This window comes from Argentina silus, assembly GCF_951799395.1.
Source record: "Argentina silus genome assembly, chromosome: 13".
Lineage (NCBI taxonomy): Eukaryota > Metazoa > Chordata > Actinopteri > Argentiniformes > Argentinidae > Argentina > Argentina silus.
This window is the reverse complement of record NC_139667.1, coordinates 8073559-8100951: the sequence shown is the minus strand read 5'-3', so window position 1 is coordinate 8100951 and position 27393 is coordinate 8073559. Positions and strand designations below refer to the sequence as shown.

The 27393-nt window shown below is 44.7% G+C and overlaps 2 protein-coding genes across 2 annotated transcripts in view; both read left to right on the top strand.

Annotated features, from left to right (window-relative positions):
• The window catches only part of plekhh1 (pleckstrin homology domain containing, family H (with MyTH4 domain) member 1), a 27624-nt gene extending 10538 nt beyond the window's left edge, over positions 1-17086 (top strand). The window contains exons 3-30 of the mRNA XM_083683958.1: positions 886-948; positions 1631-1780; positions 1870-1953; positions 2301-2382; positions 2692-2874; positions 3071-3954; positions 4099-4174; positions 5174-5265; positions 5545-5692; positions 5877-6013; positions 6409-6519; positions 6622-6708; positions 6953-7111; positions 8115-8195; positions 8318-8497; positions 8639-8750; positions 9278-9390; positions 10615-10791; positions 11004-11101; positions 11409-11586; positions 11787-11942; positions 12282-12379; positions 12508-12649; positions 12970-13109; positions 13211-13340; positions 13455-13538; positions 14465-14611; positions 15252-17086. Coding sequence (XP_083540084.1) covers positions 886-948; positions 1631-1780; positions 1870-1953; positions 2301-2382; positions 2692-2874; positions 3071-3954; positions 4099-4174; positions 5174-5265; positions 5545-5692; positions 5877-6013; positions 6409-6519; positions 6622-6708; positions 6953-7111; positions 8115-8195; positions 8318-8497; positions 8639-8750; positions 9278-9390; positions 10615-10791; positions 11004-11101; positions 11409-11586; positions 11787-11942; positions 12282-12379; positions 12508-12649; positions 12970-13109; positions 13211-13340; positions 13455-13538; positions 14465-14611; positions 15252-15443 — 4284 coding nt within the window. The 3' untranslated portion in view covers positions 15444-17086. The remainder of the gene's footprint in view (positions 1-885; positions 949-1630; positions 1781-1869; positions 1954-2300; positions 2383-2691; positions 2875-3070; positions 3955-4098; positions 4175-5173; positions 5266-5544; positions 5693-5876; positions 6014-6408; positions 6520-6621; positions 6709-6952; positions 7112-8114; positions 8196-8317; positions 8498-8638; positions 8751-9277; positions 9391-10614; positions 10792-11003; positions 11102-11408; positions 11587-11786; positions 11943-12281; positions 12380-12507; positions 12650-12969; positions 13110-13210; positions 13341-13454; positions 13539-14464; positions 14612-15251) is intronic.
• Positions 17087-19024: 1938 nt separating this feature from the next.
• The window catches only part of slc25a21 (solute carrier family 25 member 21), a 69506-nt gene continuing 61137 nt past the window's right edge, over positions 19025-27393 (top strand). The window contains exons 1-2 of the mRNA XM_083683008.1: positions 19025-19105; positions 19338-19427. Of these exons, the coding sequence (XP_083539134.1) occupies positions 19358-19427 (70 nt within the window). The 5' untranslated portion in view covers positions 19025-19105; positions 19338-19357. The remainder of the gene's footprint in view (positions 19106-19337; positions 19428-27393) is intronic.

Genomic DNA, 27393 nt, shown 5'->3' with positions numbered 1-27393 from the left:
TCTCTGTGTTTACCTTTCCATGCCCCTGTGCTGAAGTACCAGTCCTCCAGAAATGTGAAAACATCTGATCTCACTAGAGATTATCCCCCTCATCCCTCTCTCCCGAGCCTCTCTGATGTGCTCACTGAAGGCTGGTGTTTGACCCTGCTCTCTGATGAGGTCACTTAGTTGTAGGTGCTCTCGTTACTGTAGAAAACTGTGTTTGTGTGTTTGTGTGTGTGTGTGTGTGTGTGTGTGTGTCTGTGTGTGTTGAGATGTTAAAACGTTGCTAGTGTAAATTGTAAACGCAAGATTGCCAAGTGCAAATAGGACGTTCTGGCTCAGGAATGGGTTTCTTGTTGCTTTCTAATAAAAGAGGCTTTTGCAAGGTTGCCCCCCTCCCCATCACACACTCGTCCTCCCCTTACCTTTGAAATGTCTTTTGAGGGGGAAGGCTCTTAGGAACTATTGTTATGGGGGATTAGTGTGTGTGTGCGTGTGCGTTTGTGTGTGCGTGTGCGTGTGTGTGCGTGTGTGTGCGTGTGTGTGTGTGTGTTACAGATGCTAGATGTGGAGATATTAGACATGCCTTGTCCACCACCCTCCTCTGACGACTGGCATGGTGGTCTACCTCCACCAGAGGAGAGTGTGTGTGCTGGATTGCAGAATGTATCTTGCCTCAACCTGTGCGTCTCCCAAGTTTCCGTTAGTACTTGTGAGCAAGATTTTAATTAAATGTAACAATTGTGAAGGGGGGAGTTCATTCACCTCTCCAAAGGAGGCATAGGAAACTCTGGATTTTCCCGTGACCCCCCCACCCCCCCCCCCCAACCCCCTGAATGCCCCCATACAGAGACAGCTGACCCGTGTGAGTAACCATGACAACCCCTTTTGTCCTTGTCCCAGATGCTAGAGCTGGAGCAGAGGGTGACTGAGTCTGACCAGCGGGCGGAGAGCGCTGAGAAACAGGTACAGTACAGTATACTCTCTCCTCTATCAACAACCACCATCTTGATGCTGTATTTGTATGTTTGAAGATGGATTACCAATTAGCTTAGCATTGCTCATCGCACAACACGATTTTAAGTGTTACACTTTAAGTGTTAACTTACACCTTTCAAGAATCCCTATCATTATATTACTACTATTGCTTATAAGAAACTGTCACCACAAACACATTTAGGGGCCGTAGATATAAATTAAACAACAAAAGCTTTTCGACAATGGATTTTGTTGGTTGTATACTGAAGGAAGGGGAGGGGGAAGGTGTTGGAGGATGGTATTTGTTTAGGACTCAAAGGATAAGGAACCTTCCATCCATCCATCCACACCAGCTCTTTGTCTTGTTCTGTTGGGTTTAATTGGTCATTTAAAGTCATTACTGGGTGTTCCAGGTGTTTCTGAAGGTGGTAATTGTAAAGTGGTGTTTTTAAAACCGCAGCTTCAAACTGCTGGAAAAGCTTAGCCTCGGGTATCCACAGTGTATCTGCCCAGACTCACCTCCACAGCAAAAGAGAACATCTTCAGAATCACAGTCTCTCTCTCTCTCTCCCTCCCTCTCCCTCTCCCTCTCTCTCTCTCTCTCCCCTCTTTCATTTGGTCTTGAACTACATTCATTGAGAACGTGACTGGAGTTAATGATGTATTTCAGGTCCACGTCATGGAAGAGAAGCTGAAATCAGCAAACATACAGCCGAGTGAATCAGAGAACTCGTTGTACAGAAGGTACCAGGAGCTGACCAACCAAGTGCAAGAAAAAGATGCTGTGATAAAGAGATTAGAGGTGCAGCTGGAAAAACAGGTATGGATGTTGATAAGGAGCAGAAATGTCCATTTATGTTCATAAAATGTAGGTTGGGATCCACAAACCTTGTTTTTCTTTGACTCCAGATCTTAGTCAGAGCCCAGGAGGCAAAGATCATTGAGGAGAAGGCTGCCAAGATTAAAGACTGGGTCACGTTTAAGCTACGAGAGGTAAGCTCACACACGTACGGTTAAAACTTGGACTATAGAACCAGCCAGGCCATAGATGAAAATCTCTGTCTTGGTTGGTATGTTAACCTCGCTGAAACATTGCCCATGATTGGGGTCAATTCCATTTCATTTCAGTCAATTCAGGAAGTAAACAAATGTCCTGCTATTCAATTAGGAACATTTAGAATTGCAATTGGAATTTCAGCTAACTTCCTGAATTGACTGAATTTAAATGAAATTGATGCTAACCCTGTTTAATGTCAATGGAGTCATCACTGCATAAGACATTACAGCTAATCTCTCTCCCATTGTTGGCCCTCTGTTTGTGTCTTTGTGCTGGGCTCCAGATGGAGATCGAGAACCAGCAGCTGAAGATGACCAACCTGAAGCAGGCAGAACAGATCCTGATGCTGCAGGACAAACTACAAGGTGATCTAGCACACACGACAACCAAAGACCCAGAGCTGTTTGTCAGTTTTGAGTTTGCTTTGCAGCTGAACATAAAGCAGTACCTCTTTTGATGTATAGCTTAAAGGGATAGTGCACCCACATTACAAAATCACATCCTGTATTTGCTTCCTTTCCCTGAAAGGAGTCTATGGACAAGAACAGACTGTTCTGTTTACCAAATATGTGATTTTGTTATTTGTGTGAACTATCCCTTTAATGCCTATGTTATTGTATTGTTCCTTGGGTTTACTTTAGCTTTCCCTTTCTCTTTCTCTCTCTCTCCATCAGCTCTTCTGGAAAGCCCCGGGTCTCCTGGGTCCCCCACGTCCCCTATCCCTGATGCCCACCTGGTGCCCAGTAGTCCCCTGTACCCCCCTAGCTGTCCTGGGACACCGCCCGCCCAGGAGGAGGGCTGGAGACACCCAAGCCCACGTATACCCACCTCACCAACTGGCACCCACTCAGCAGCAGGTATGGTCATTTACCCTCTTCACAACCAACCCCCCCCCCATCTCTAATGACCCACGTATTTACCTCCATTGGTCTACACCGTGATTCTCACTCCTGGTCCTGGAGAGCCGCAGTGATGCAGGCTTTTTCTCCAGCTCAGCAGTGACACACCAGTTTTATTCTAAGACAATGGCTCTCTCTCTCTCTTTACTTTCAGACGTGAAGAGGAAGTTTGTGGAGAATCCTGACAGTCGTGAGAGAGCAAAGCAGTCTTCCAAAGCCAGCGGTGACAGAGGGGACACGACAGCCCACCTGTCAGTGTGTGACACTCCCTCTCAGGGCCGAGGCAGGGAGGGACCAGGGAGCCCTGTGTCCACTACTGGACCAGAGCTACCAGGGGGTCCCACCCCCACCCTCACCTCCGGCAGAGAGGGCAGGGCAGGGGGCTTCGACAGAGACCACTCCTCCGATGAGCTCAACAGCAAGTTCCGCTCCCAGCGCCTCCGCTCCTCCTCCTCTTCGTCCTCCTCCTCATCCTCGGCCTATGAGACCCATGGCACTAGCAGCACCCCTGACACCCCTACACCACACCTCACGCCCAAAAGCCCGCTTCTGTCCCGCTCTCCATCCAACTCCCACCCTTTCCAGACGTCCCAACCCCACCACCCCCAGCCCCAGCCCCTGGCTCTGCCCTCGGGTGCCAGCATGACCCTGCCCAAAGTGCGGACCCCACTGACGCCCCGTGACAGCATCCAGCTGGTGAAGAAGCACTACAGCCAGCCCCAGCCCGGCCTGGAGAGGCTCCACCACCTCAACGTCAGCATAGACATCATGGCCACCTACACCACCTTACAGAGTCCTACGTCCACCTCGCCCTGCACCCACGTGCTGGAGGAGACGGACATTGACGACGGCCTACCTGATAGCATGGAGGGGGTGGTGGAGGGGGCAGGGGCAGGGGCAGGGGCAGGGGCAGGGGCAGGGGCAGAGGCTCCCCCCCGCGATGGAATGTCTTTTGTCGGGCTTGCGGAGGAGCTTGAACTACTGGATCCAGAGGTCCTGAAACCCCCCACCCCTCCACTGCACCGCTTCCCCTCCTGGGTAAGACTTGAGTGAGAGAGATGGTTATGAGAATATTTGTCTCTTCATATAGGACTATGAATGCTGCACATGAATGCTACATATGAATGCTATTGATGTGTTTGTGTTCATGTTGAGTTGAACACCATGCTATGTGCTGTACAGGAGAGCCATATCTACGCCGTGGCCAAGTCCGGCATGAGAGTGTCTGAGGCTCCTGTAGCCCGGGGCCCTGGGCGAGGTGAGTAACCCTGAGGCAATACAAGGGCCCTCCCCTACATGGAGAGAGACTTGTCTTACTTAACTTGAACCTTTTTACTCCATGAGGTCATCCACAAATGTTCTCCACCGCACTGTTTTGGGCAATTGTTTCAGCTTCCCTCCAGGTGTATTTCTGGTCTTCCATTCTGCATAATGATACCCCTACATAATGTCGTATTGGCAAAAATAAATAAAGGTCTGACTCATTGTTTATATCCCAACACCTCAAAGAATAGTGTGTTTAACTAGTGGTAAACAGAGCTGTGTGAACAGCCTGTCTGTGAAGTGACGACAAGGCGTGTCGCTGATGTTAGTGTCTGTCAGTGCTCCTTTTGATGTCACTTCCTCCTGCCCGAGGGTGCAAACAAACACCTGTGCAGGTGTGAGGTGGCGAGGTCCTCTCTGGAAAGCTTTTAAGAGCCGTGTAAGAACAGGAGGGGCAGGACTAGAGGGAGGTAAAGGTTGCTTTTTAATCAGCTGTGATGAAAGGATGAGCCCAGGGTATAATTATCTCTGTGCCATCTCTCCCCACCTCCACCACATCCATTTAGTCGAGTAAGGAGAACACATAGGGCTTACACAGCATCCACAAGTATGCCACATATATCTGAACAACTGCTGTATGGGGCTTCAGAGGATTAAGTGATTCATAGTAGATCATATAAAACTGCAGTATTCCTGTAGTTGAACATACTGCTTCTAGCACTTATTGTTAAAGAGGGTTATAAAAAAAAAAAAGAAAGAAGATTTTTAGAAGAAAAAAAAATAGAAACAAATTTTAAAAAAAAGTATTTTTACTTGTGGCCATTATGATGTATTGTTGTTTCACTTACTTTAGGTGAGTGTATTAACAGTATTGTAAGTCGCTCTGGATAAAGTATCTGCTAAATGGCTCAATTGTAAATGTTATGTAAATATCCTATACATGCAGTAGAGAGATGAGTGGGTAAAATACAGCACGTTTGTGTGTTTTCTGCAGGGTCCAGCTTACCCCAGTACCCCGCCACAGGACCATTCACTCACTTGATCTACAAGAATATCAATGTGCCGGTCTATACCACACTCAAAGGGGTAAGAATAAATCATCATTTTGTTCCTGGAGTTGGTTTGCGGTCTAACTAATTACTCCACATTGTACAAATAAATGAACACGTTCATGGTTCAAGTTTTGAGTCACTGCAACTCATTTTAGTCATATACATCCTTGGATAATTATAAGGGGCGCTTACACAATAATTGATAAGGTCGATCATTTTCAGTCGTGCAAATATGTTTTAGCTCCACCCCCTGCACATTGACTCACTTGAGTCCTGTATCTCTGACTGTCTCTCCTCTTTGGCTGTGTCTCAGAAAGCCACTCAGATCAGCAGCGTCCCCCTGCCTGACGACGACTCTGGTTCTGAGGACGACAGTGGTTCTCTGGCCAGTCTACGCACCTCCACCCTGAGCCCCGACAGGAAGGGCAGTACCCCGGGGAGCCCCCGCGCTGTCAAGAGAGGTGAGGGGGTCCCCATAGGTCCCTATTTATTTATTCAAGTACTTATGTATTTGTGTGTGTTTGTTAATTTGTTTGTTTATTCATCTTTTATTCATACAGAAGTCCTTCTAGAATAGGAACATTAGATGTGAGTCTTCTGAATAACCTATTCATGTCTCCACCTCTCCATGGTGTCTCGTCCTAGGTGTGTCCATGTCCTCCATCAGCTCAGAGAGTGACTACGCCATCCCGCCAGACGCCTACTCCCTGGACAGTGACTACTCTGAGCCTGAACACAAAGTCCAGCGCACCTCCTCCTACTCCTGCGAGAGCACAGGGCCTGTGGGTGACCCCTCTCCCTCTCCCTCCCCCTCTCTCCCTCCCTCCCTCCCTCCCTCCCACTGCAAAGGCACTGAACTGGACTATCCCCACTCAACCATCTCTCTCTCTCCCCTCCAACACCTCATTATAGAGCCACTGAACCACCACTGGCCCCAGTCTACCCAGAACAGATCTCCTGTAATCAATTACTCACATGACATGACTTACTCTCCTATTCATTCCCCTTACAGTTTAAATACCCCTTAAATCAGTCAAATATCTCTTAATATGGCCTCTGTCTCTCAGGCCAGCCACTTATTAGATGAGTCAAGTAAATGAGATAATTGCTTGATTCTATCTGTGTGTGTGATTTGATAGACGACTGAGCCCCTGGCTTTGCTGCTGTTTTTCCGCAGGAGATGTTGGAGAAATCTGGCTACCTGCTGAAGATGGGCAGTCAGGTGAAGGCCTGGAAGCGCCGCTGGTTTATACTGAGGAACGGGGAGATCCACTACTACAAGTCTCCTGTAAGCACTTTTAACACGTTCTGCTCTCCGTACAGGGGAGGATTAGAGATGTGTGAAGAATGTTGCTGGAGTTAAAAATGGTTTGTTTGTGTGTGTGCTCAGAGTGATGTCATTCGGAAGCCTCAGGGCCAGATGGAGCTCAACTCTTCCTGCCGTATCGCTCGTGGAGAGGGAGCACAGACGTTCCAGGTGAGGGGCACACACAGATACACGCGTCCGCACGCACACACACACACACACACACACACACACACACACACACACACACACACACTCAGATTCCAGACAAGGGGCTTAAAGATGACATCAGGCATAACATTGCCAGGAATGTTTTCTTGGGTATCTGATTCTGATCTCTTTTGACCCGATGATGTTATCTGTATGACTGTTTTTGGTTTTTGCATTTTTCTCATATTTCCCTCTGTGTAATCAGCTGATTACAGAGAAAAAGACATTCTACCTGACGGCCGACTCCCCCAACATCTTGGAGGAGTGGATCAGGGTTCTGCAGAACATCCTCAAAGTCCAGGCCAGCAGCCCCGTCGCCATGGAGACCACGGCCAAACCCACAGTGCGAGGCTGGCTGACTAAGGTAAGGGTTCAGAGGTCACAGGGTTGGGATCAGGGTCACCATGACATAGAAAGAGAGAGTTCCTGTTAAGAAATTAGGCCTGGTTTCCCAGACCCCTTCATGTTTCCCTATAGACAGCCCTTATTACAAAGCTAGATTAATGCAAAAGCTCTCCCTAAATATGGAGATCTACTCCATACATTCAATAATTTAATTTCACATGAAGTCATAGGACAACTACCCATATGGGCTTGAAGGGAAGGTGTTGTCACTGTGGTAGAGATAGACCACAGTGACAGTTTGATTGAAGTTTGATTGAAGACTCTCAGCCAGGGAGATTCCTGGACAGCTAAGTCACGTCAGGACACAGCTCGGGGTCAGGGGCTAGTGGTGGAATGTTGAGAGTGATAACCCCCCCCCCACTAGAGGTGTATCTGTCAGTATGGTTAAGATAGGGGGCTACGAGACCCTTTAACATCAGAGCGGTGTGTGTGACAGGCTGACTGACTGATGAACCCTCTCTTCCTGGCCTGCTAGCTTTGATCTCTGGCAGGACAAGATGGGGCTTTACACACTACAGGGTCAACCTGAACCATACTGGGCTGTCTCTGGTATTGTCCTCTCCAGCATTGCTTCAACAACAACAACTATGGTGAATGTGTAACCAGCCCAGCCCAGTACAGCTCAGCTTGGCTTGGCCCAGTTTGCCTCTGTAGTGTGAATTAGGCTTAAGGCACCTCTAGAGTGTTTTGTTGGTTCAGTGCCCCTCTGCATATTTGACCCCTGGTGACCCTGATTAGAATATGCCCAGCTGGGTTCATGTACTGTAGTTCATGTACTGTACTTACTGTGCTTGTGCTGCCTGGTTTCCAAATAAGGACTTTGTCTTTAGTCAGAACGGTAGTGAATCTTAGCCTGGTCAAGCAGACTGACTTTCACGTTTGGTAAGTGAAACAGAATGTGAGCTGCCTCCCTCTCAGCCTCTCACACTCCCTCCTTCCCTGCCTCCCTCTCTCTTTTTCAGGTCAAGCATGGGCACTCCAAGCTGGTGTGGTGCTCCTTGGTTGGCAAAGTGTTCTATTACTACCGGAACCAGGATGACAAGGTGCAACTTATTCCTTTCTCGGCCTAAGCTTACCCTCATGTACAGTACTCTTGACTGTGTGTGTGTGTGTGTGTGTGTGTGTGTGTGTGTGTGTGTGTGTGTGTGTGTCCGTCGTGTATCAGTTTCCCCTGGGCCAGCTGCGTATGCGTGAGGCGGCGGTGGAGGAGGTGGACCGGTCATGTGACTCTGACGAGGACTACGAGGTGGGGGGCAGAGGGTTCCTGTCCTCTCACTGTACCCTGGTGGTCCACCCCAGAGAGCAGAGCCCCACCTACCTGCTCATAGGGACAAAGCAGGAGAAGGTACAACCCCCCCACCCCCCCTCACCCTGCCCCCATAACCAAACAGGAGAGAAGGAAAGACTGACAGCTTTCAGTTCAGCTCTATGATATGAACATGGAAATGTATACCTCTAAATTGTAACCCCTCCTCCTCCTGTGCAGGACACCTGGCTGTACCACCTGTCAGTGGCAGCAGGCAGCAGTGCCAGCTTCAAGGTGGGCACAGAGTATGAGCAGCTGATGGGCAAACTCCTGGATGTAGAGGACGACCCAGGTAGGCGACACTTAGAACCATCAGTCTGTCTGACATAATACAGAATCATGTGTGCCATTTAGCAGAGGCTTTTATCCAAAGAAACCTACATTCTAGTAGTTTTTTTTTCTTGTGTATATGGTCCCAGCAAGAATTGAATCCACCACCTAAGCGTTGCTAGCACTGTGCTCTACCAACTGAGCCACACAGGACCGTATTATATAACAAAGGTCTTATACATAAGCTGCCGTCTAGCTTGGGTCTGTAACAAGTACCAGGGATTCAGATTTAGTCCATTAATCTGTATTATTTTCAACCAGGACTGGCCAGTTAATCCAGCCTGCAGACAGTGTTTATGGCCAATATGTTTGCATGGGGGTTACTATTTGTCAGCTGTTGTGCCACTTGAGTTTGTAACCCAATCTGTGTGTGTGTGTGTGTGTGTGTGTGTGTGTGTGTGTGTATGTGTGTATGTGTGTATGTGTGTATGTGTGTGTGTGTGTGTGTGTGTGTGTGTGTGTGTGTGTGTGTGTGTGTGTGTGCCCCAGACTCTGCACTGTGGAGGAGCGAGGCCCTGTGCTTCTGTAAAGAGGGTCTGCGCTCCCCACTAACCACTCTACCCTCTGAAGCACTCCAGACGGAGGCTCTCAAACTCTTCAAGGTCAGTCTCTTCCTCTTTCATCCCTCTCTTATGCCTTCACGTCCTTTCTTTTTTTTTTGCCCTCGGTATCCCTTTCTTTTTTCCTCTCTCTTCCTCTCTCAGCTCCAAATCCCTCTCTTTCTCCTCTCCTGTCTGCCTACATTCCTGTGTGCTACTCTGTCTGGGGGCATCCACCCGCTCTCCCGGTCTGTCCCCACGGCCCCCTTGCCCTCTCTCCCCCCGCTCTCTCTCCCCCTCTCCTCTCCTCCTCTTGGCTCTCCTCCATTCCCCTCCGCCTTCCAGTGGACCCGCCACTCACACCCAGATCAAAGGCCTTTTCGGGACGGGGCCTCCAGCTCATTAAAAGCGTGGAAGAGAGATAATAGGCTTGATGATCTCCTCTGATTGAAGCTAAGCGTTCCTCTGCTTTCCAGCATATGTGAATGAAGGGCCTTCAGAGTACAGGGCGTAGGACTTGGGAGGTCAGTGTCTTTGTGGGTGTAATGGAGGGAGAGAGGGAGAGGGAAGAGGGGTAATGGACTGGAAGCAGCTAGAGGAGGACAGACTTTGACCTTGTTAGAGAGAGGGAAGATCCTGTTCCTCTCTTTTCAACTCTTCCTCCCCAAATCCCCCCTCCCTCCCTCCCTCCCTCCCTCTCTCTCTCACTCCCCTCTCTGGTTCAGTGAGCTCTCCCCCTCTCGTTCTGCGTTGCCGCTCCATGGAATCGGACAATGGAGCCCTCCTCTCGTTTGGCCAGTGAGCCTTTTTTAAAAAGAGTTGCTGCATACACAGAGGAACTGGATCAATTGAATATTCACCCTTATTACTGTCGTCTTTGAAGTATGTTCTGATCTGACGTGGCAGGATTGGAGGGAGCTGTATCACGGTGCTGCTTTGCTTCCACCTGTTGTGTTATATCAACATTTACTTTAAGGAGTAGAGGAAAGAATGAAAACATGGAAACAAAAATAGTTTGCATACATGGCCTTGATCCTAAGAAGCTCTTTCTGCCCCTCGAGGAATGACAGTTATGTTTGATAGCTATATCCTGTATTGACTTGAAGTGTAAATCACTCCCAAATAGGACATGTAGAACAGGCCTTCATGTTGCTGCATGTTCCACTATATTTTCCTCAGTTGGGTGGTCATGGTTTGTGTGTGCTTACATCCCCCTGCTGGTAGACTACTGGTACTGTATAACATTGACCTGGAATGATTTTGTCTCTGTATCCTTTACTTGCCCAGTCCTGTCAGCTGTTCATCAACGTGCTGGTGGAGTCGCCATCCATCGATTACCACACGTCCCTGGCCCAGAATGCATTGCAGGTGTGCCTGACACACCCGGAGCTTCAGAACGAGATGTACTGTCAGCTGATCAAACAGACCAATCGGCGAACGCCACACAACTACTCCCTTACTCAGGTGATTATGAATCCCGTCACACTTATCACTCCATTGTGTTGTGTTTCATATTTCTATTGTTTTTAATTCTCAGGGGTTCTTAGAAAGAGAGTAGGGTAGTACTTTATAAATCATTTAGAGCAGCAGATATACAAAGGTCCACGTCTAAAAACAGACAATAACTATGATTAGTTGTAGTGACTTGTCTTTCCTCTTGTCTCCTGTGTCTTCAGTGCTGGCAGCTGATGTCGGTGTGTGTGGCTCTCTTCCTGCCTCAGCAACACTTCCTGTGGTACCTGAGACAGTACTTGCAGCATCATACAGACCCCAGGTAGAAAAAACAACCTTTGACCTTACTCAAACATTTTTTATTTCTAAAACCTCAGATGAAATTCAAACTAATAGGACTGGTTTAGCCTAGTCCTAGACTAAAATGGATTTCAATGGACATTTTCTATTGATAATATTATTTAGTCCAGGACTAGGCTTAATCTGTGTCTGGGAATCCGTTCCCAAGAGTGCCCCATGATTGCTGATCTGTGTGATCTGTGTGTGTGTGTGTGTGTGTGTGTGTCTGTGTGTGTGTGTGTGTGTGTGTGTGTGTGTGTGTGTGTGTGTGTGTGTGTGTGTGTGTGTAGGAGTGAGGTGGGGAAGTATGCGGTGTACTGCCAGAGGTCTGTGGAGCGGACCTTGCAGAATGGAGAAAGGGAGGCCAAGCCCTCACGCATGGAGATCCTGTCCATCCTACTGAGGAACCCCTACCACCACTCACTACCCTTCAGCATCCCTGTCCACTTTATGAACAGCACCTACCAGGTAACACACACACACACACACACACACACACACACACACACACACACACACACACACACACACACCAGCATCCCTGTCCACTTTATGAACAACACCTACCAGTTAACACACACACACACACACACACACACACACACACACACACACACACACACTACCCATCCCTAAAATGTTTCATTGACCCCTCCTCTCTCTCCTAGGTGGTGGGCTTTGACGGCTCCACCACAGTGGAGGAGTTCCTCAACACATTGAACCACAGGGTGGGCATGAGGAAGCCACATCTGTCTGGGTTCTCTCTCTTCACTGACGACCCCTCAAGCAAAGATCTGGAACATTGCCTCCAGCCTTCAGTCAAGGTGAGCGGACAGTACCAGGAGAGGGGATAAGGGTAGATGCTTAGTGGGATGCTTGGGACGGCCCACTCTGACGTCACCTCATAGAAATTGAGATTGAAAACTTGTTAGGTTAAGGTTAAGGTTAAGGTTAAGGTTTAGGGTCATTCCAAGAATTCCACTAAGCATCTAGGCAGAGAGTAGGAGGGTTTTTATCACTTATCACCATACAAAGCAATGAAGCTGTTAACAGGTGTTCCTAGTAATGGGATTCACACACTGTAAATTAAATGGGGAACAATTAAACGATTCAGCAATGATTCAGCAATGATTGATTGATGGTTTTCACCTCTGTGATATTAGATCTGTGATGTCATCTCGAAGTGGGAGCAGGCCCTGAAAGAGCTGCACCCTGGGAAATACGAGGGGACACGCATTGTCCGTCTGACATACAAGAGCAGGTACTACTCGATTTTCCACGCTTTAGTATGCACCTGCTGTGCTTTGTCTGTTCAACTACTTATCTGTAGAAGCTGCATTGACGTGTGTATGTGTGTGTCTCTGTGTGTGTGTGTGTGTGTGTGCGCAGGTTGTGTTTCCGGGCTCAGGCAAAGGGAGAGACGGAGCGAGAACGCCTCCTGCTGGCCTACCAGGTGAATGACGAGGTCCATCAAGGCCACTTCCCTGTGAATAAGGAGCTAGCCCTGGAGGTGGCTGCTCTCATGGCCCAGGTGCGTACCGTAGTAGAGGGTGACTGCCTGGGGGGGTTAAACTATTTTGAAGAGTGTGTGTGTGTGTGTGTGTGTGTGTATGCTTGTCAGTTGTGGTGTGTGAGCAACCAACTGTGACTGTTGAGTTTGTTTGTGGGCTTCATGTTGTTGTTTCAGGAGGTGCTGTACTGTCGTTGTGTGAGCAAGGAGAGACATGTTTTGTTTTAGCATGTGGTAGCGTGCCAGGTACACGCAGTAGAGTAGATGTATGATATGACTGGATAATGAAAGCTATCAACACACACACACACACACACACACACACACACTCCCTACTGTAGGTTGAGAATGGTGATATGGACCGGCCGGCTCCCTCCTCTCCCAGCAGCTCTCCTCAGCCCAGATCACAGATCATCCAGCAGGCACTGGAGCGCTTCTACCCCAAACGCTACAAACAGGACTTCAGCATGGACCAGCTCAGGTAACACTACCACACTGTGCTAGGCACATATACTTTACAGTGTAGACACAGACACACACACACACACACACTCTTATTCATGTACTTTCACCCCCCCGCAGAGATCTATCGGAGCGCCTGGCCACTAAGTGGTCTGTCCTGCGTGGATGCAGCGCGTCAGAGTGTGTGAGGATCTATCTGACTGTCGCTCGGAAGTGGCCGCTGTTTGGTGCCAAGCTCTTCAGTGCGAAGGTGACAAAATAGACCACACAAGCTGTCCTGTTGGTCTGTACTCTGTCCACAGGGACTGTTGTTGTTTTTGTTGCCAGTTCTTCTATAACCATTCTATGTCTCTCCTGTCTCCAGCCTATACCCCCCTCCTCTGTAGAGCAGGCCCAGGTATGGCTAGCTGTCAATGAGGACGGATTGTGTGTGCTCGACTATACAATGGTAAGTGTGTATACTGTATGTACCTGTTTGTATGCCTGCATAACCATAGCTCAAGGAATAATTCAATCGTTTCCAGGCAGGCTAAATTCAAACCGATGTACGGCATTACTGAAACTAACATCGACCACTAGGGGGTGTGTTGCATTGATTTCCCTCGGTGTATATAAGGCCACACTGACGTGCACCTTAGGCATAATATTTCAGTGTTGGCCAATCATTAACTGTTCACAAAAAAGAACAACCCAAGTTAAGTCATATTGAAATACAATGGAAATACAACTGATTGCTCTGAATGATTGCCTCAATTCTCTGCCTATAAAAACTGATCTGGGGTAACTCTCCCTTTTCAGAATCCACACGGAATTATATTGTTTTGTTAGTGTCTCTTTTTCCTTATTCACTGGCAGAAGGTTTTAGGGTTAGAGCAGTCAAACGTTAGGTTTGGGATTTCTCTTTACAAGTCTGGCCCAGGCCTGCCCACAGAAGTAGTGGCTTGTTGATCTACTGGTCTGGAATGATTTTCTGCTGCAGGGTTTCAAACACCAGAGCCCCACAGAAAAAAAGGCCAGCCTCTGATTCAACATATTATACCAAGAGAGATTCAAAAGTCCTGACATATAAACAATGTTAGCCTAAGCTCTGTAATTTTCGCCAAGCTGTATTCCTCCATGTCATTTTTGGTTTGGCATCCCTCCTGCTTCAGAGCACTTACTAGCTCTTATGGAAAAATAGGCACATTTCAAAATAAAGTATTGGAAAAGATGTCACGCTACTTCATGCCCAATTTGTCTCTTGAAAAACCAATAACAGAAATGATTTTGAAAACAAAGTTTGTGGTCTCTCCTAGGGAAAGATGAAAATTATAAGAGTTTCTACATTCAGATATAGTTAACCCTAATCACTGAAAATAATGTCTTTCTTGTCAGCACCTGCTGGTCACGTACTCCTACCAATCAGTGATCACCTTTGGCGGTTGCCGTGATGACTTCATGGTGGTGGTGAGCCAGATCAGGGAGCAGGGCGTTGGGAAGAAAACTGTTGAGAAGCTGGTCTTCGCTATGGCTAAACCCAAGGTAAAGTCCCTATACCGCTGCTCTTTACATCTGGCCAAATGTTCAGTCAGATTGATTTGTGGAGAGAAATAAGAGTGAACCACAACCACGCTCTGCCAACAAGTCAGCACTCAACTTAAGTGAAGGTCACAGTCATTTGGCAGCATTCCGTTTTAAGTGTCGGAGACTTGAGGTGTAAAGTAAATGTGGGTGGGTTGAGGTGTTGATATGGGATCGGTCGGACCAGGGAGCTTTGAGGACCGAGGTGGATAAGTGAGTGAACGGTTAGCTCCTGCTATATCCCTGTCCACCTGTCGTTAAGTAGGGTTCCACTCCACCTCCACTGCTCTGGGCTGGGCTGGGTTTGATGTAGAAAGCAGGTTGATCCTCCATTATATGTGTTGAATCCCTTCGGAGCCTTGACACAGAGTCACATTACCACTTTTGGAAGTGCTAATAAGGTCGTCCGTATTCATGACGGATGGATCAGTGTCGTTTCAATGGTTTTCCCATCGTTATAGGCATCCTGTGAGCAAGTGGGGCTCCAGCTCCCAAGAATCCAATGAAATACAACCATATCAAATGGTAAAGCGATTATTCCCTCTCCTTCCTTGTCTCCTCTTCCTCCTCTCCCCTCCTGTCCTCTCTCCACACATCACAGATTTTGGAGCTGACTCTTCTGATGGCCAGCTATATTAACTACTGGACCCCCAGCCTCCCCCCTGCCGCCCACCATCAGCCCCAGGGGCCCTGCTCCCCCTTGGGGCCTCGTGGGGACAGGAAGCTGTGGGACGTAGACAGTAGGCACTTCCCCTCCATGACCTATACCACCAAGGGCCCCACACTACTGTGAATCTCTCAAACATCAACCCCTTCCATATGCCTCTTGGGAACAACCAAACTGTAAAACTACAGGGTATTTCAGGAGCTACAGTACCAAGGACTTCCTGCTCCAGACACGACAAGATGACCATTGTTTTTCTTTTGCTTTCATTCCCCTGGAGTGTATTCAGTTCGATTTAAGACACATGACATTTTATTTCTGCAAACTCTTTTTTCTTTTTTAAACCATGAAGAAATGAGACATTCTATGGAAATAATGTGTGGTTCATATGAATATTTTGCTTTCAAAATGTTTCTGTTAGTCAGTCGAATTAGTATATTTATTATTGTAACAAGAGAGTGTTCCAACTCTGCTTCATTTAGAAATACTGAAAGCTCACATTTGAAAAAAAAAATTTGAGCCTTGAGAAATGAATTTACAGCATGGGAACAGATTAAAGGACCAGGTTCATCTAGCCGCCGCTTTTTGACCTTCGCCGATATCCGCTTGGCGAGAAATAACCTGAGTAGTTGGCAGCTCCTCCCCTCAGCCTTGGTTCTCCCCCTGCCCTCATCTGTTCCAGGCACCATTTTCACTATTAAAAGCCTAAAAAAAAGTATAAGCTGTTGTCTTTCTGCTCCTTGGTACCTAATAAGGAGCTAATATGATTTAAGTTTGCCTCAACAGAAGGGGGCTTTAGAATGGCATTTAATGCTTTCTGACTGAGTGAAGCTATTCGACCGGGGGGCTCAGTAGTGGCTCACTACCTATACCTAGACATCAGGGTTTAATTTTTCTGACATATTTAGTGCCTGATGATTAGTGAATCGTATGACATTGTGTATGTGACCACAAGATTTGTGGATTTGGCAGATGTTTTGAATAGATTCAACGTTTTTATACATTCAAATGGTACTTGATTTTTTTTCACGAAACGATTGCACAAAATCCCTCAACGTATAGGATATGCACCGCACATGAGGGAAATGGAATGCATGACTATGACATGGGACATTTTGACGATGTGCCTTTCTGACCCATGTTTTGTAATCATCAACAAAATGTTAATTACACAATTCTAAGATGAGGTACAGTACACGGTATTAGTCTTTTTTTTTTATGATGATAGAATAGAAATTGAGATGGAATACATTTTGAGACCTGTCAATGACTGCTTAGGATCTGAAATGTCTGTATGCTTAAGTGCTGAACTCATTTGGTGGCAAATGTACACCTCCACCTAGCTGCCCTGACAACTCAATAGAAGGGAACAGAAATGTGTGTTTCTTGGACTTGCTGCACTCCTTCAGGTCCCCTGATGAAATGGAGTTTTCCAATCGATAAGAGTGGACTGATACAATAGAGCTACCCAAATGTTATTGATGACTTGAATTGTTTTTTTTGGATCAAACCACTGTCTTTGCCATTTTCTAGATATTTATTTCATTTCCAGCATTTTTGCAGCCTTTGCTGAAAAGTAATGTTTGCCAGAATTGTTACATTTATAACTGAAAAGTTTCATTGACTTTGATTATGTTTGTCTCAAGTAGCAGAATAGCAAGCTGCACCCGTCACCACTAGTACAGTATGTTGTATTTGTGAAATAGCGATGATGTTAGTTTATGAAACAATGTGCATAGCTTTTATGATGAGATTGTGTGGTGAAAAATAAAACGGTACGATTTACTCAAGTTTTTACTCCTTTGCGTTTATTGACATTAACCTTTTTGGGCTTATGTCTATATGGGCCCATTCCCCCTTTTCCACTTCCCCACACAATTATTACTGGGAAATGGAGATAAACATTATCTTTTATTATCTACCTCTCTAACTCTCCCCTGTTGGAAATGTTTCACACCTTCATTTGGTTTAGTTCAGGGCAAATATACCTCCTGTTTCTCAGTCCCCACCACATGATGTCAATGTAAACAGTTCAATGTTTACTGTACATGTAAAGTTTAAAGCAGTCAGGTGATGGGAATGTCCCCATGAAGCTCCCAGGAAGAGACAACATATATTGGTACTTATGCTATGGCTTTCTTTATACTACTTACACCTACAACCACAAACTGTCCACACACTTTGTGTGTGTCGATGGAGGTTTGGTTTGGGGATGGGAGTTGCTTTGACTTGCTTGATACAGATGGGTCAAAGTAGTAATGGCATTTTCCTGCCAACTGTGTGCTATAAATCCTTCTTTATATGATTTCTTAAAAACTCTTGTTGTTCTGAAGTTACACTCTTATTATGCACGTTATTGGGCTCCCTGCTGACGTTGTGCATTCATAGTTCATCAGGAAAAATAAAATAACAGTTTTTTTTATTGCCCATTGCTCTCCAAGAGAAATGTGGCTTGCTGCTGCAGTAGGTTTCTATTCCATTTCTATTATGCATTTATCTCTATGTTTACTTCTCATCTCAGTCAAGCTCAACTACAACTCTTTTAAACAACATTTCTCAGATAAAAATGTTTAGTAGAAATTTTATTAACTGACGGGAACAGGTGAGCAGGTGATTATTTTTGGGGATCGTTATTGGTGAAATGCGTCATGCGCAACCTTTGGTTTATTTGTTCACGAGAGCAGAAAGCTGGAAAAAAACTAAATAATAATTAATCGTGCGAGCGCGCTTAGGACAAAATATGAGACACGGTAGAATAAAACCAAGGTTAACCACATGAATGATGGTAACTTTCGCGCCTATGCAATAGTGTTCCTGCAGGATACGGCCTACTACTGTACTGTACGAAGGATCTTTAGTGAGTTTGGCTAGATTTTGTAGCCCTATAAGGTAAATATTGTCATAATAACAACATTTGTGAAATGTGCGACATTAGTCATTTATTGTCAGTTGCATGATATGATATACTTTTCAATACTGCCTATACTAATCGCAAACCAAGGCTTGCTGAGACTAAAGGTTAAAGGGCACCTGCTTCTTTAATTGAAATAGCCTATACTGGGAAAATGGGAATATACCTAATGTAAATTATTGTCCCAATACTGCTCTCAGTTCAGACGGTATGTAGCCTACCCTATATTATAAAACTATCATTAGCCTACACGTAGGTCTACTGTACCATGGCAGAAGGACCAAATCATTACTGGCGACAATCGGTACACAATAAATATACTATAGGCATATGCTGCTCTGTTTATTCAACTTCGTTCAGGTGCATTCGCCATACGATTCATATACGAGCTCACGTTTTTTTTTGTTTTCATATAATATCGCACCTTTTAATTGCATTTAGCCATTATTCAATTCAAATGGACGTGTTTCAAGTTTTGACTATTCTGTTGGCAATTGGAGATTTGAATAACAATAAATCAGCATGCCCTACCAGCAAAAAGGCCAAAGGCTCTCAACATTCGGGATATTGCAATTAGCTTAATTGTTTTATTTAGTCTACACTTGACCTGATTTCCTACGTTATCAACATCTCTCGATGAGTTTTTATCACTTCAGCGGCTGGCAACAGAATAGACTACCAGCCAGCGACGAAAGGTTAAAATTAAACCACGGTATTCCTTACAGAAAGTTTTTTTGACAGCCGTAACTTTGACTCGGAAAGATATTACTGCTGCCAGTAGGTCGAGCGTGTGAGGATTGCGTTGAAAGCCTCAAGGAACACTGTCAAAGCAAATTTGACAAGCCGGTGCAGGTTTAGTGTTGATTTACTGGAACAACAGGTAAAACCTGAAGATTAGTTACTGTACTACCGTTCAGTCTTTTTTGATTCGTTTACACCCGACGAATACAAGAATAAAACAGTATTCAGATGATAGGCTACATAAGACAATTTCATTTTTGGCGCATTATAGGCTATTGCTTATGTTGTCAAATAAAATAATAATTTAATTTGAACACGTAGATTGGTCAGTAATAAGTAGGCTATTTAGTTAACTCATTTGTATTTTGCAGGTAGCCTCATTGAATAGAAAATGACAGCCAAAAAGCAGCAAAGTCTATTACGGGAGGCATCTCATCAGGTCATTGCTGGTGGATCAGCAGGTAAGTCTTTAAAACGTTTTAAACCAGACTACTTTAATCATTGTAAGATATAAAATACGATTTATGTACGCCGACGCTGGAAAACATAGTCAGCTACTAGGCTATGGTTTTGTCCATTCAAGGCATTATGTCACAGTGTCCTGTCTGTTTTTTTTTTGTTTTTTTTTAATGTGAACATACTTTTTATTTTTTTTACTAACATATCCTATTTGATAAATAAGAAACTAGATTTGAAAAATCGTTGCTTTTAAAAGGGTTCCCTACCGGATGGTCTCCGTTATTTAGGAGCCTTCTGCAAACATTGCTGTTGCATTGGTTCCGTGGTCCGCATTCATTTCGGTTCACCCAGACGTGAAAAATCGTTTGCGAGCCTCTTGGCACTTAATCAAACACTCTCTGCGCATGACGCATCGTGCGTAAAACCTTTTCCGTTACTTACAGTGCGTTACTTATTATAAACTAAGGATGAAAACAATTTGGTGAGTTTATTGATATAAACCAGAGTTAGAAGAGGAAACACTCACAATCACCTGTTTTTACTTGTTTTCTTTATGGCAAGATGGCACAATTTTGGCAATAACATTCTAGATTTAGTCAAATCATGATTCACTTTAAATGGTACACATATAAGCTTTACTATTTCCTTAAAACATAATTTGTCAAATGAACAAGGGGTTCTGTTCTACATGATAAAACACTACAACTGCTTTGTACTGTGCATCTCAGTAGGCCTTCCTTATCCAAATACTAAATACCAAATACTTGCCCCTTTAACAACATCAGTTGTTTGAAAACCTCACCAACATGTCTAATCTAAGTCAGAACAATTTGCCACTCTAAATATTAAAGAATTTAGAAAAATATTCAATTTCTGAGGCATTCTATTTCACAGTTCTGTTTGGTATTTACATTATTTGCTCCAAATAATTAGACACAATATAAGACAAGATACGCGATCAAGATTGGTAATTAGCTGTCCTAGAACTGTCCCAAATAGTACCCAGGTGCGCTTGTGTCAATACATAAAAAAAAATAAAAAAAGTTATTGTGTAACATTTTACCATGTAATTTGTTAATAAATAGGCTACCTGTTAATCTGTGTACTGAGATGGACCCATTTGCACTAAAGGCACCAAGAACCCATTGGCATTTACAGTAAATGGGCCTAGTCAGAGCTACCTTGAAATGCTTGAAATGCTTTTTCACTTGTGGGTTAATTCCATACCATTCATTTCAACTAACAAGCTGACATCTTTCCAAAAGCCTGGCCAAGCCAGTGTACTGTACTTATTTTGGGAAGGGGGCTTAATTAGTACTTCTCAACCATAGAATAAGACCTACTGTGCTCATCTCCTCTGCTTTATTAGGAATGAGGTTTTGTGTATATTCTGGCATGGCTACAGACCATGGTACCCACTACCCCTCAGGGACACTGCTGTCCTGTTGTCCTCCAAGGCTGGGGGACTCTCATCTCTCCCCCAGTAGAGGGAACCAGCCAAACAGGCTCTGGGCAGAGGCAGAAGCAGAGTCAGAGGCTGCACCTTGAGTAGAATGACCTCAGTGTTTCCCCCTCACCTTCCCTCGGCCCCCAGACCACGGCCTCCTGGGGGTGTCGTTTGCGTCCCGACTCCCTGTTAACGAGGTTGGAGTGAAACCAGTGTTAATTTATGTGCGACCCGGTCACAGAGTCGGAGTGGTGTATAAATTAGGGGAAAATAGATGCCTTTGGTGCTCTGTAAAACCTGAGTGGACTTTGGTACGTTTGGTACTTTGGACTTTGTTCCCTCTGGAGAGGTCAACACACTGACAAAGCTCCACCTCTTGCGTAGAGATTTACTGTAGTAGGGTCGATTAAGGCTAGTTTGACAAACTACTGGTCCTTTTTCAATCTCTGTTATGTTGCGTACTCTGCAAGTCTCTATGCTTGCTGGTTCGCTGTCAAATCGATGCTTTTACGTAAATTAATATAAACAGAGCCTTCAGACCATTCTTTTTGACAGGTTAATTACATCTATGTTTTATGAAGAAATTGTATTTCTTGTAGATGGGGGATGCAATGTATGCCATTCAAGCATAGATTTCACCAGAGGTGGCATAGATTCAATTCAGTATTCTTACCACAAGGGGGAAGCAATAGCCTACTCATTCACTTTTCACAGAGGGGTATGACTTTTCCCTGTTTCTATCAAGCTGAGAGTTTTGCTTGCTAGTTGGTACAAGTTGTGTAATGATATTTTGCATTGATACACTGCACACAATGACATGTTAGAGGTAAATATGTCAACTGATTTTATTAATAGATATTCATGTTATAAGAGTAATAGATACCAACTGCCAATAAAGTGACAGACCAGTGGATGTGAATAGGCCTATTGTACATGTTCCTATTTTATTGACCATTTTCAAAAATGGACAGTAGTGTTTATGTAGTGTTGATTTCTTTTTCCTTCCCACTTGACAATGTGACTTCATAACATTTGAATTTTTTGTTCAGTTGCTGGGTAAATCTTTTTCTAGCAAATGGAGTGTGTGTATATTAGACAGACACCCTAAGTATGATTTGATTCACTCCCCAACTCTGTGTAGTAGACTGTCAGGACCTCATTTAAAACACACTCAAACTCTTAATTTTAATTGGTTTTAAACTGTGAACCTAAGATGAGGCGGCATCGAACAAATAAATCCACTTAGCTTAAATAAAGAAGAGGAAGAAAAGAAGGAGAGAAAATCAAATAAATAAAGCCAAACAAAGCGGGAAACTATGAGGATTATTCACTGACAGAGATGTCTGTTACAAATGAGTGTTTCCTCCCAGACCCGCGATTGGCTGCCACAATCAGAGCTGAATTAGGCCCAATATTTATTTCCAGAAACAATTGTACATGTTTTAGCGAGGCTTTGATTGAACTCCCGGCGGACATGCTGTAGACAGATGTTTAGATGACCTCATGTTTGAAGTAATGTTGGAGTGGTGCTTCGCCGTTCCTCTAAATCAACCCCCCCCACACCCCCCACCCCACCCCACACCCCCACCCCCACCCCCCCTTTCTAGACTGTGTGTCTCGGACTGGGAGGGCAGAGAGAGGCACATTACATCCCTCCCAACTTAAGAAGAACACATTACACTTCTGTGTTTGACAGACAGATGTCAGTGAGGTTGAGGACGACTTGGTGAAAATGGAGCCTGCTCGTGCTGAGGGATAGCTACTGGTGGTGGGACATATTTATGGTTCCATTTTACTACCTTATGTGTGTACCGGTATCTAATGTGGGCGAAGGATATGCCATCAACACAGATGTGATTGACTTACAAACAATGCGTTTTGGAATGTTATTGATAATTACTGTAGATGTCCAAAGCTATAATCTTTGTAGCAGACTTTGCAGATTAAATTGTTTTTCAATGGGACGTTTATTTTTGATAGAGGTGATGTCACAGATTTACTTTGAAGGGAAATTCTTCTGATGTTGCTTTATGAAGCAGTTGCACGTTACCGAGCGTGTTATTGACATAGCTCCTCATTTAAAATCAGACAAAACTCAATTACAACTCACTAAATATTCAAAAAATAAACAAAAAAGATTTATTGTCTGCCTCAACTAATTACCGCTCTCAGGAAATGTGAAGGATCATAATGTCACAAGAAATCAGTTGACTTGGACCAGGCATGAAGTGTAATGGTAACTAATGTAGCATAGACCCTATTCCTCCAGAAATAGATTGGATTTGTCCTACAGGTAAACTCATGCTGAAAAGGGTGATGATGAAATACAACATATAACCGTACTCAGGCCATCTTGATTGGGAGGCGTATAGTATGTTATTGGTTGTGTTATTTTGAGTCTGTAACATAAATTACATCAAACTTTTCCGTACAGTAAATTGGCCGATGTAAGTCGAAAGGGAGGGGCTGTAAATGGAGAGTGAGACTTTCTGGCCGTGTCCCAGACATGAACCAATGGCTGCTGATAAAGAGAACTGTGATAAGTGTCAAAGACTGGTGGGCCAGTAGGTCATCTCTGTGGTAGGCCAGTAGGTCATCTCTGTGGTAGGCCAGTAGGTCATCTCTGCATTTGTTCCTCATTGACAAGATGTTGGAGTATTGTGCCGTTTGACAGACTTCCTTTGCTACAATCAGCATGGGTTTGTTAGTACTACAGGGAGCTCTAGTGCAGGTTTAGTCTGGACTGGTAATGTATGACCCTCAGAGCAGCTCCTGACATTATCTTTAATGACTTGATTTATGAAAATGGTTCACTGGCTGAGTGGGAGACCAGAGGAAGCCAAGTGTGGGAGACCTCCCTATTGTGATCGCTGGAACATTGAAGATAGTAGTTTACACACACACACACACACACACACACACACTGTATCACCAACTCTTGTGCTCAGACACAAATACACACAGGCCATCCATCATGTATGTTAGGTAGCTGTAAGCAATAATGATAATTACGCTGTTATGGTAAGAGCAGAATCAGGAGGATAATTATGATTGTTCGACATGGGAGGCTGTCCCTGGACCATTGCCGTCTCATTTTCTAGGGGCAATTATTAAAATGAGGGCACTGCAGGAAGTTTAGGTGGTTGTAGCTAAGCTTGCAAACTGTAGCTGCATACTAACCTGTCAGCAACTTGTGATGTGAAATAATGTTTCCTGGAAAAGGTATAATTTATCTTACTTCAAACAAATCTGCATAGATATTACAGTGGAAAATGTATTCATAAAGACTACAATTTGTGCCCTATGCAAGCTGTCCATGCACCCTTGTCTAAGCTGAAACCAGTCAACAATAACATAACTTTTTGTTTTGTATGACACACACACACACACACACCACATGTGCGTGCACACACACACACACACACACACACACCCACACACACACACCACATGTGTGTACGCACGCACACACACACACACACACGCACGCACGCACGCACGCACGCACGCACGCACGCACGCACACACGCACACACTGCAGATATTTGGCTCAGGAAGAGAGACCCAGCAGTGTTTTGGTGATGTGTGTCTGTGGCATATCCTCCACCACATTCATGCTCACAAATTCACCAGTTCAGTTACTGTAGATCCACACACTGAAACAAAACAAATCATGTTTTAGGAAAAAATATTCTAAGTTGGAAAATGAATACATTTCACCCATAAAGCTAAAAAGAGGAAAGATCTAAAGAAAACATTGACCATCTCAAACATTCCACTGTAATACAAAAGTAAAGGCATACATAATACTAATACAGCACATGGCAACAATAACATAACTGGGAAGGAAATCAGCTAAACAAGCTTTGCTTAATTGAGCACTTAGACTAAGTAGTCAAGGGGCAAGGAGAGTGACCCTGTAAGAAAATGAACATTTACAGTACTGTGTGTGTGTGTGTGTGTGTGTGTGTGTGTGTGTGTGTGTGTGTGTGTGTGTGTGTGTGTGTGTGTGTGTGTGTGTGTTATGTCCGCGTGTACTGTATGAATGCTGTATATTTTGGACAGACAGTGTTTCTGAACCCCCTAATTAAGTTACAATGGAATGAGGCATTTTGGCTATGGTGGTACTGGCAACTGTGCAGAGTGATCATCTGTACGTCTCCATTTCAGCAGGACTTTAATAAAGCATAACCCTCTGCTTAAGATCCATCTCTATAAGCACAAGCCTAATCCCTGCTGCCTTCCCCTCTGTCCACCCCACACTGCCCAGCTCCTCATCGACCCTGACATTGCAAGTGTGCTAAAAGTCTAGAATTAGGCATTTAACCTATTGACCTGGCCCATAGAGTAGCATACTGTAGTAGTGCCTGCATCTGGAGCAGCTGTGCTGCTGTGTTAGAGACAGCTTCTTTTCTCTATGTTATCAGTGATAGTTCAGTTTTAGAACATAGAATTGTTAGTTTTCATATTTCTAACACAATAGTCTAGGACAAACCTAAAGCCATGATTTGATACAAGAATCCAAATTTGATACAAGAATCAAGAGTTCAGATAATTACAAACTGTCTGTGTTTGTGCTGAAAGTGCAGAACATATAAATAAACATAATAAGTACTGTAAAAAAAAAAAGAAAAGAGGCCTGCAAAAAGAAAAAACCCTTGAATTGCATGGCTGTGTGTGTGTGTGTGTGTGTGTGTGTGTGTGTGTGTGTGTGTGTGTGTGTGTTTCTCTGGATGAGCTCGGAGCTCAGTGAACACAGGTTTTTACAGTCAAGCCCCAGCCAAGATGTAATTCTGTCTCTTCTTTTAGCTCCCACTAGCCCTGTAGTTGGGAGACATCCCTGGCCCCCTTTGTTAACTGTATCAAGATGAACAGTGTTGGAGCCAGTGCAGTAATCATAATGTGATTTGTTGTGCTCATGAGCCAATTTGCGTCTTTACTATGGGGAAATATCCTATGCCTGGTCGCTGGGCGAGAGCGCCCTGAGATGAGGCTCTAATTAGGGAAGCTCAAATTTATAGACACTTTTGATTATTTCTGATCTTGAGCGGGTAAAGGATGACATGGTTTAGGAGGAGGACATTGGCAGAGGAAGAGGCAAAATTTGATAATGAGAAACAAAACTGAATAGAGGGGTCTTGTTTGGAATTTGTTTACAATTTCATTATCCTTTCAAACGACGGCGAGCCTTGCAGTGAAATCAAGGCAGACAAATGTCACAATCATGGAGGTGCATACAAAGGACAGGGATAGAAACGCAACAATTCCCTTTATTATGTTTGAAATAAGAGCAATTATGCAGTGGAATAAAGATATAAAATTGTTGTTGGGTCATGGAAAAGAGCAGGGCTTTTGATTCTCATCTCTCCCCAGTGTCCAGTATCTGAGGGTGGGGTGCCCTCAGGCGGAGGGAAGGAGTGCCCCGCCTGTACCTATTGTTTAGACTGACTGGGCCTGTGTTGACTGTGGACAGAAACGGTTACCTTCCACTGCGCCTCATACAGTAACAGGGCCAAATCACTCTTTTGACTAACTTTATTTCCTTTATGTGACTAGAGGGCAGAAGAGAGCTATGCTTATGCTTTATATTCCCTTCTCCTGCCTCTCATCTGCACACTGGTCCAACTTTTCAGGGCATGACATTTACTTCAGTGCTGGCAGTAACATGATGACGGGAACCCTGAAATAGCTAGTAGTACTGTACTGTACTATGTCTAGAATCTAGAAACTGTAAATTATTTGAAATTGAAAAATATTTTTGAATTGATTTAGATTTTTGTCACCTGACAATCTCGAAAAAATCCATTGCAAATGTCATAACCTCCCACCCATGTACCATAATGGGTATGCATAATCCCACATAGTCTCTCCTTTCCCTTGAATACTTGGCTAACACATGATGCATCCCCATGTAATTTATACAGTAGGAGTTAATAACAGAGGAGAAATGGTTGAATTGTGTCAAATCCTCTGGTCTCTCCCAGGGCTGCAGAGCCAGCATAGTGGGATCAACAGGTGTAGAGTGAATGGTTCATTGACAATCCAAGGAGAACTAAAATATAATTTCCATGCATAATTTTTAAATGATCATTTATCTCTGTAACTATTGCTGTGGGAAGCACTGAAAGTCTACACCGTGAATGCACCCTACTGTCTGATGACCATGCTGTGCTGCATGCCACATCACACTTGCGTGGAAATACTCACATAAAAACAAATCATGGATTCATGTGATGTTCCCTTTAAGACCAGAAAGATGACTCAGATCATAACTTTTCCATTACCTGCATTATTGTAAAACAAGAATTCACACTGAGTTCACTGTGGTAGAAAGTGGACCACACAGCGCGCTGGCCCAGCAGCTCCTTGGCTTTTGAAGTGGGTCCAGGGGGAGAGTAGTGGACGAGGGAGCGAAGGACGGGGGGAGTGTGGGGGGGGGGGGGGTTGGGCGGTGGAGAAAGGTTAAGTTATCAGTGCTCTGACAGAGGGAGCGCTCAGCTGTGCTGTTCTGTGACGAGATG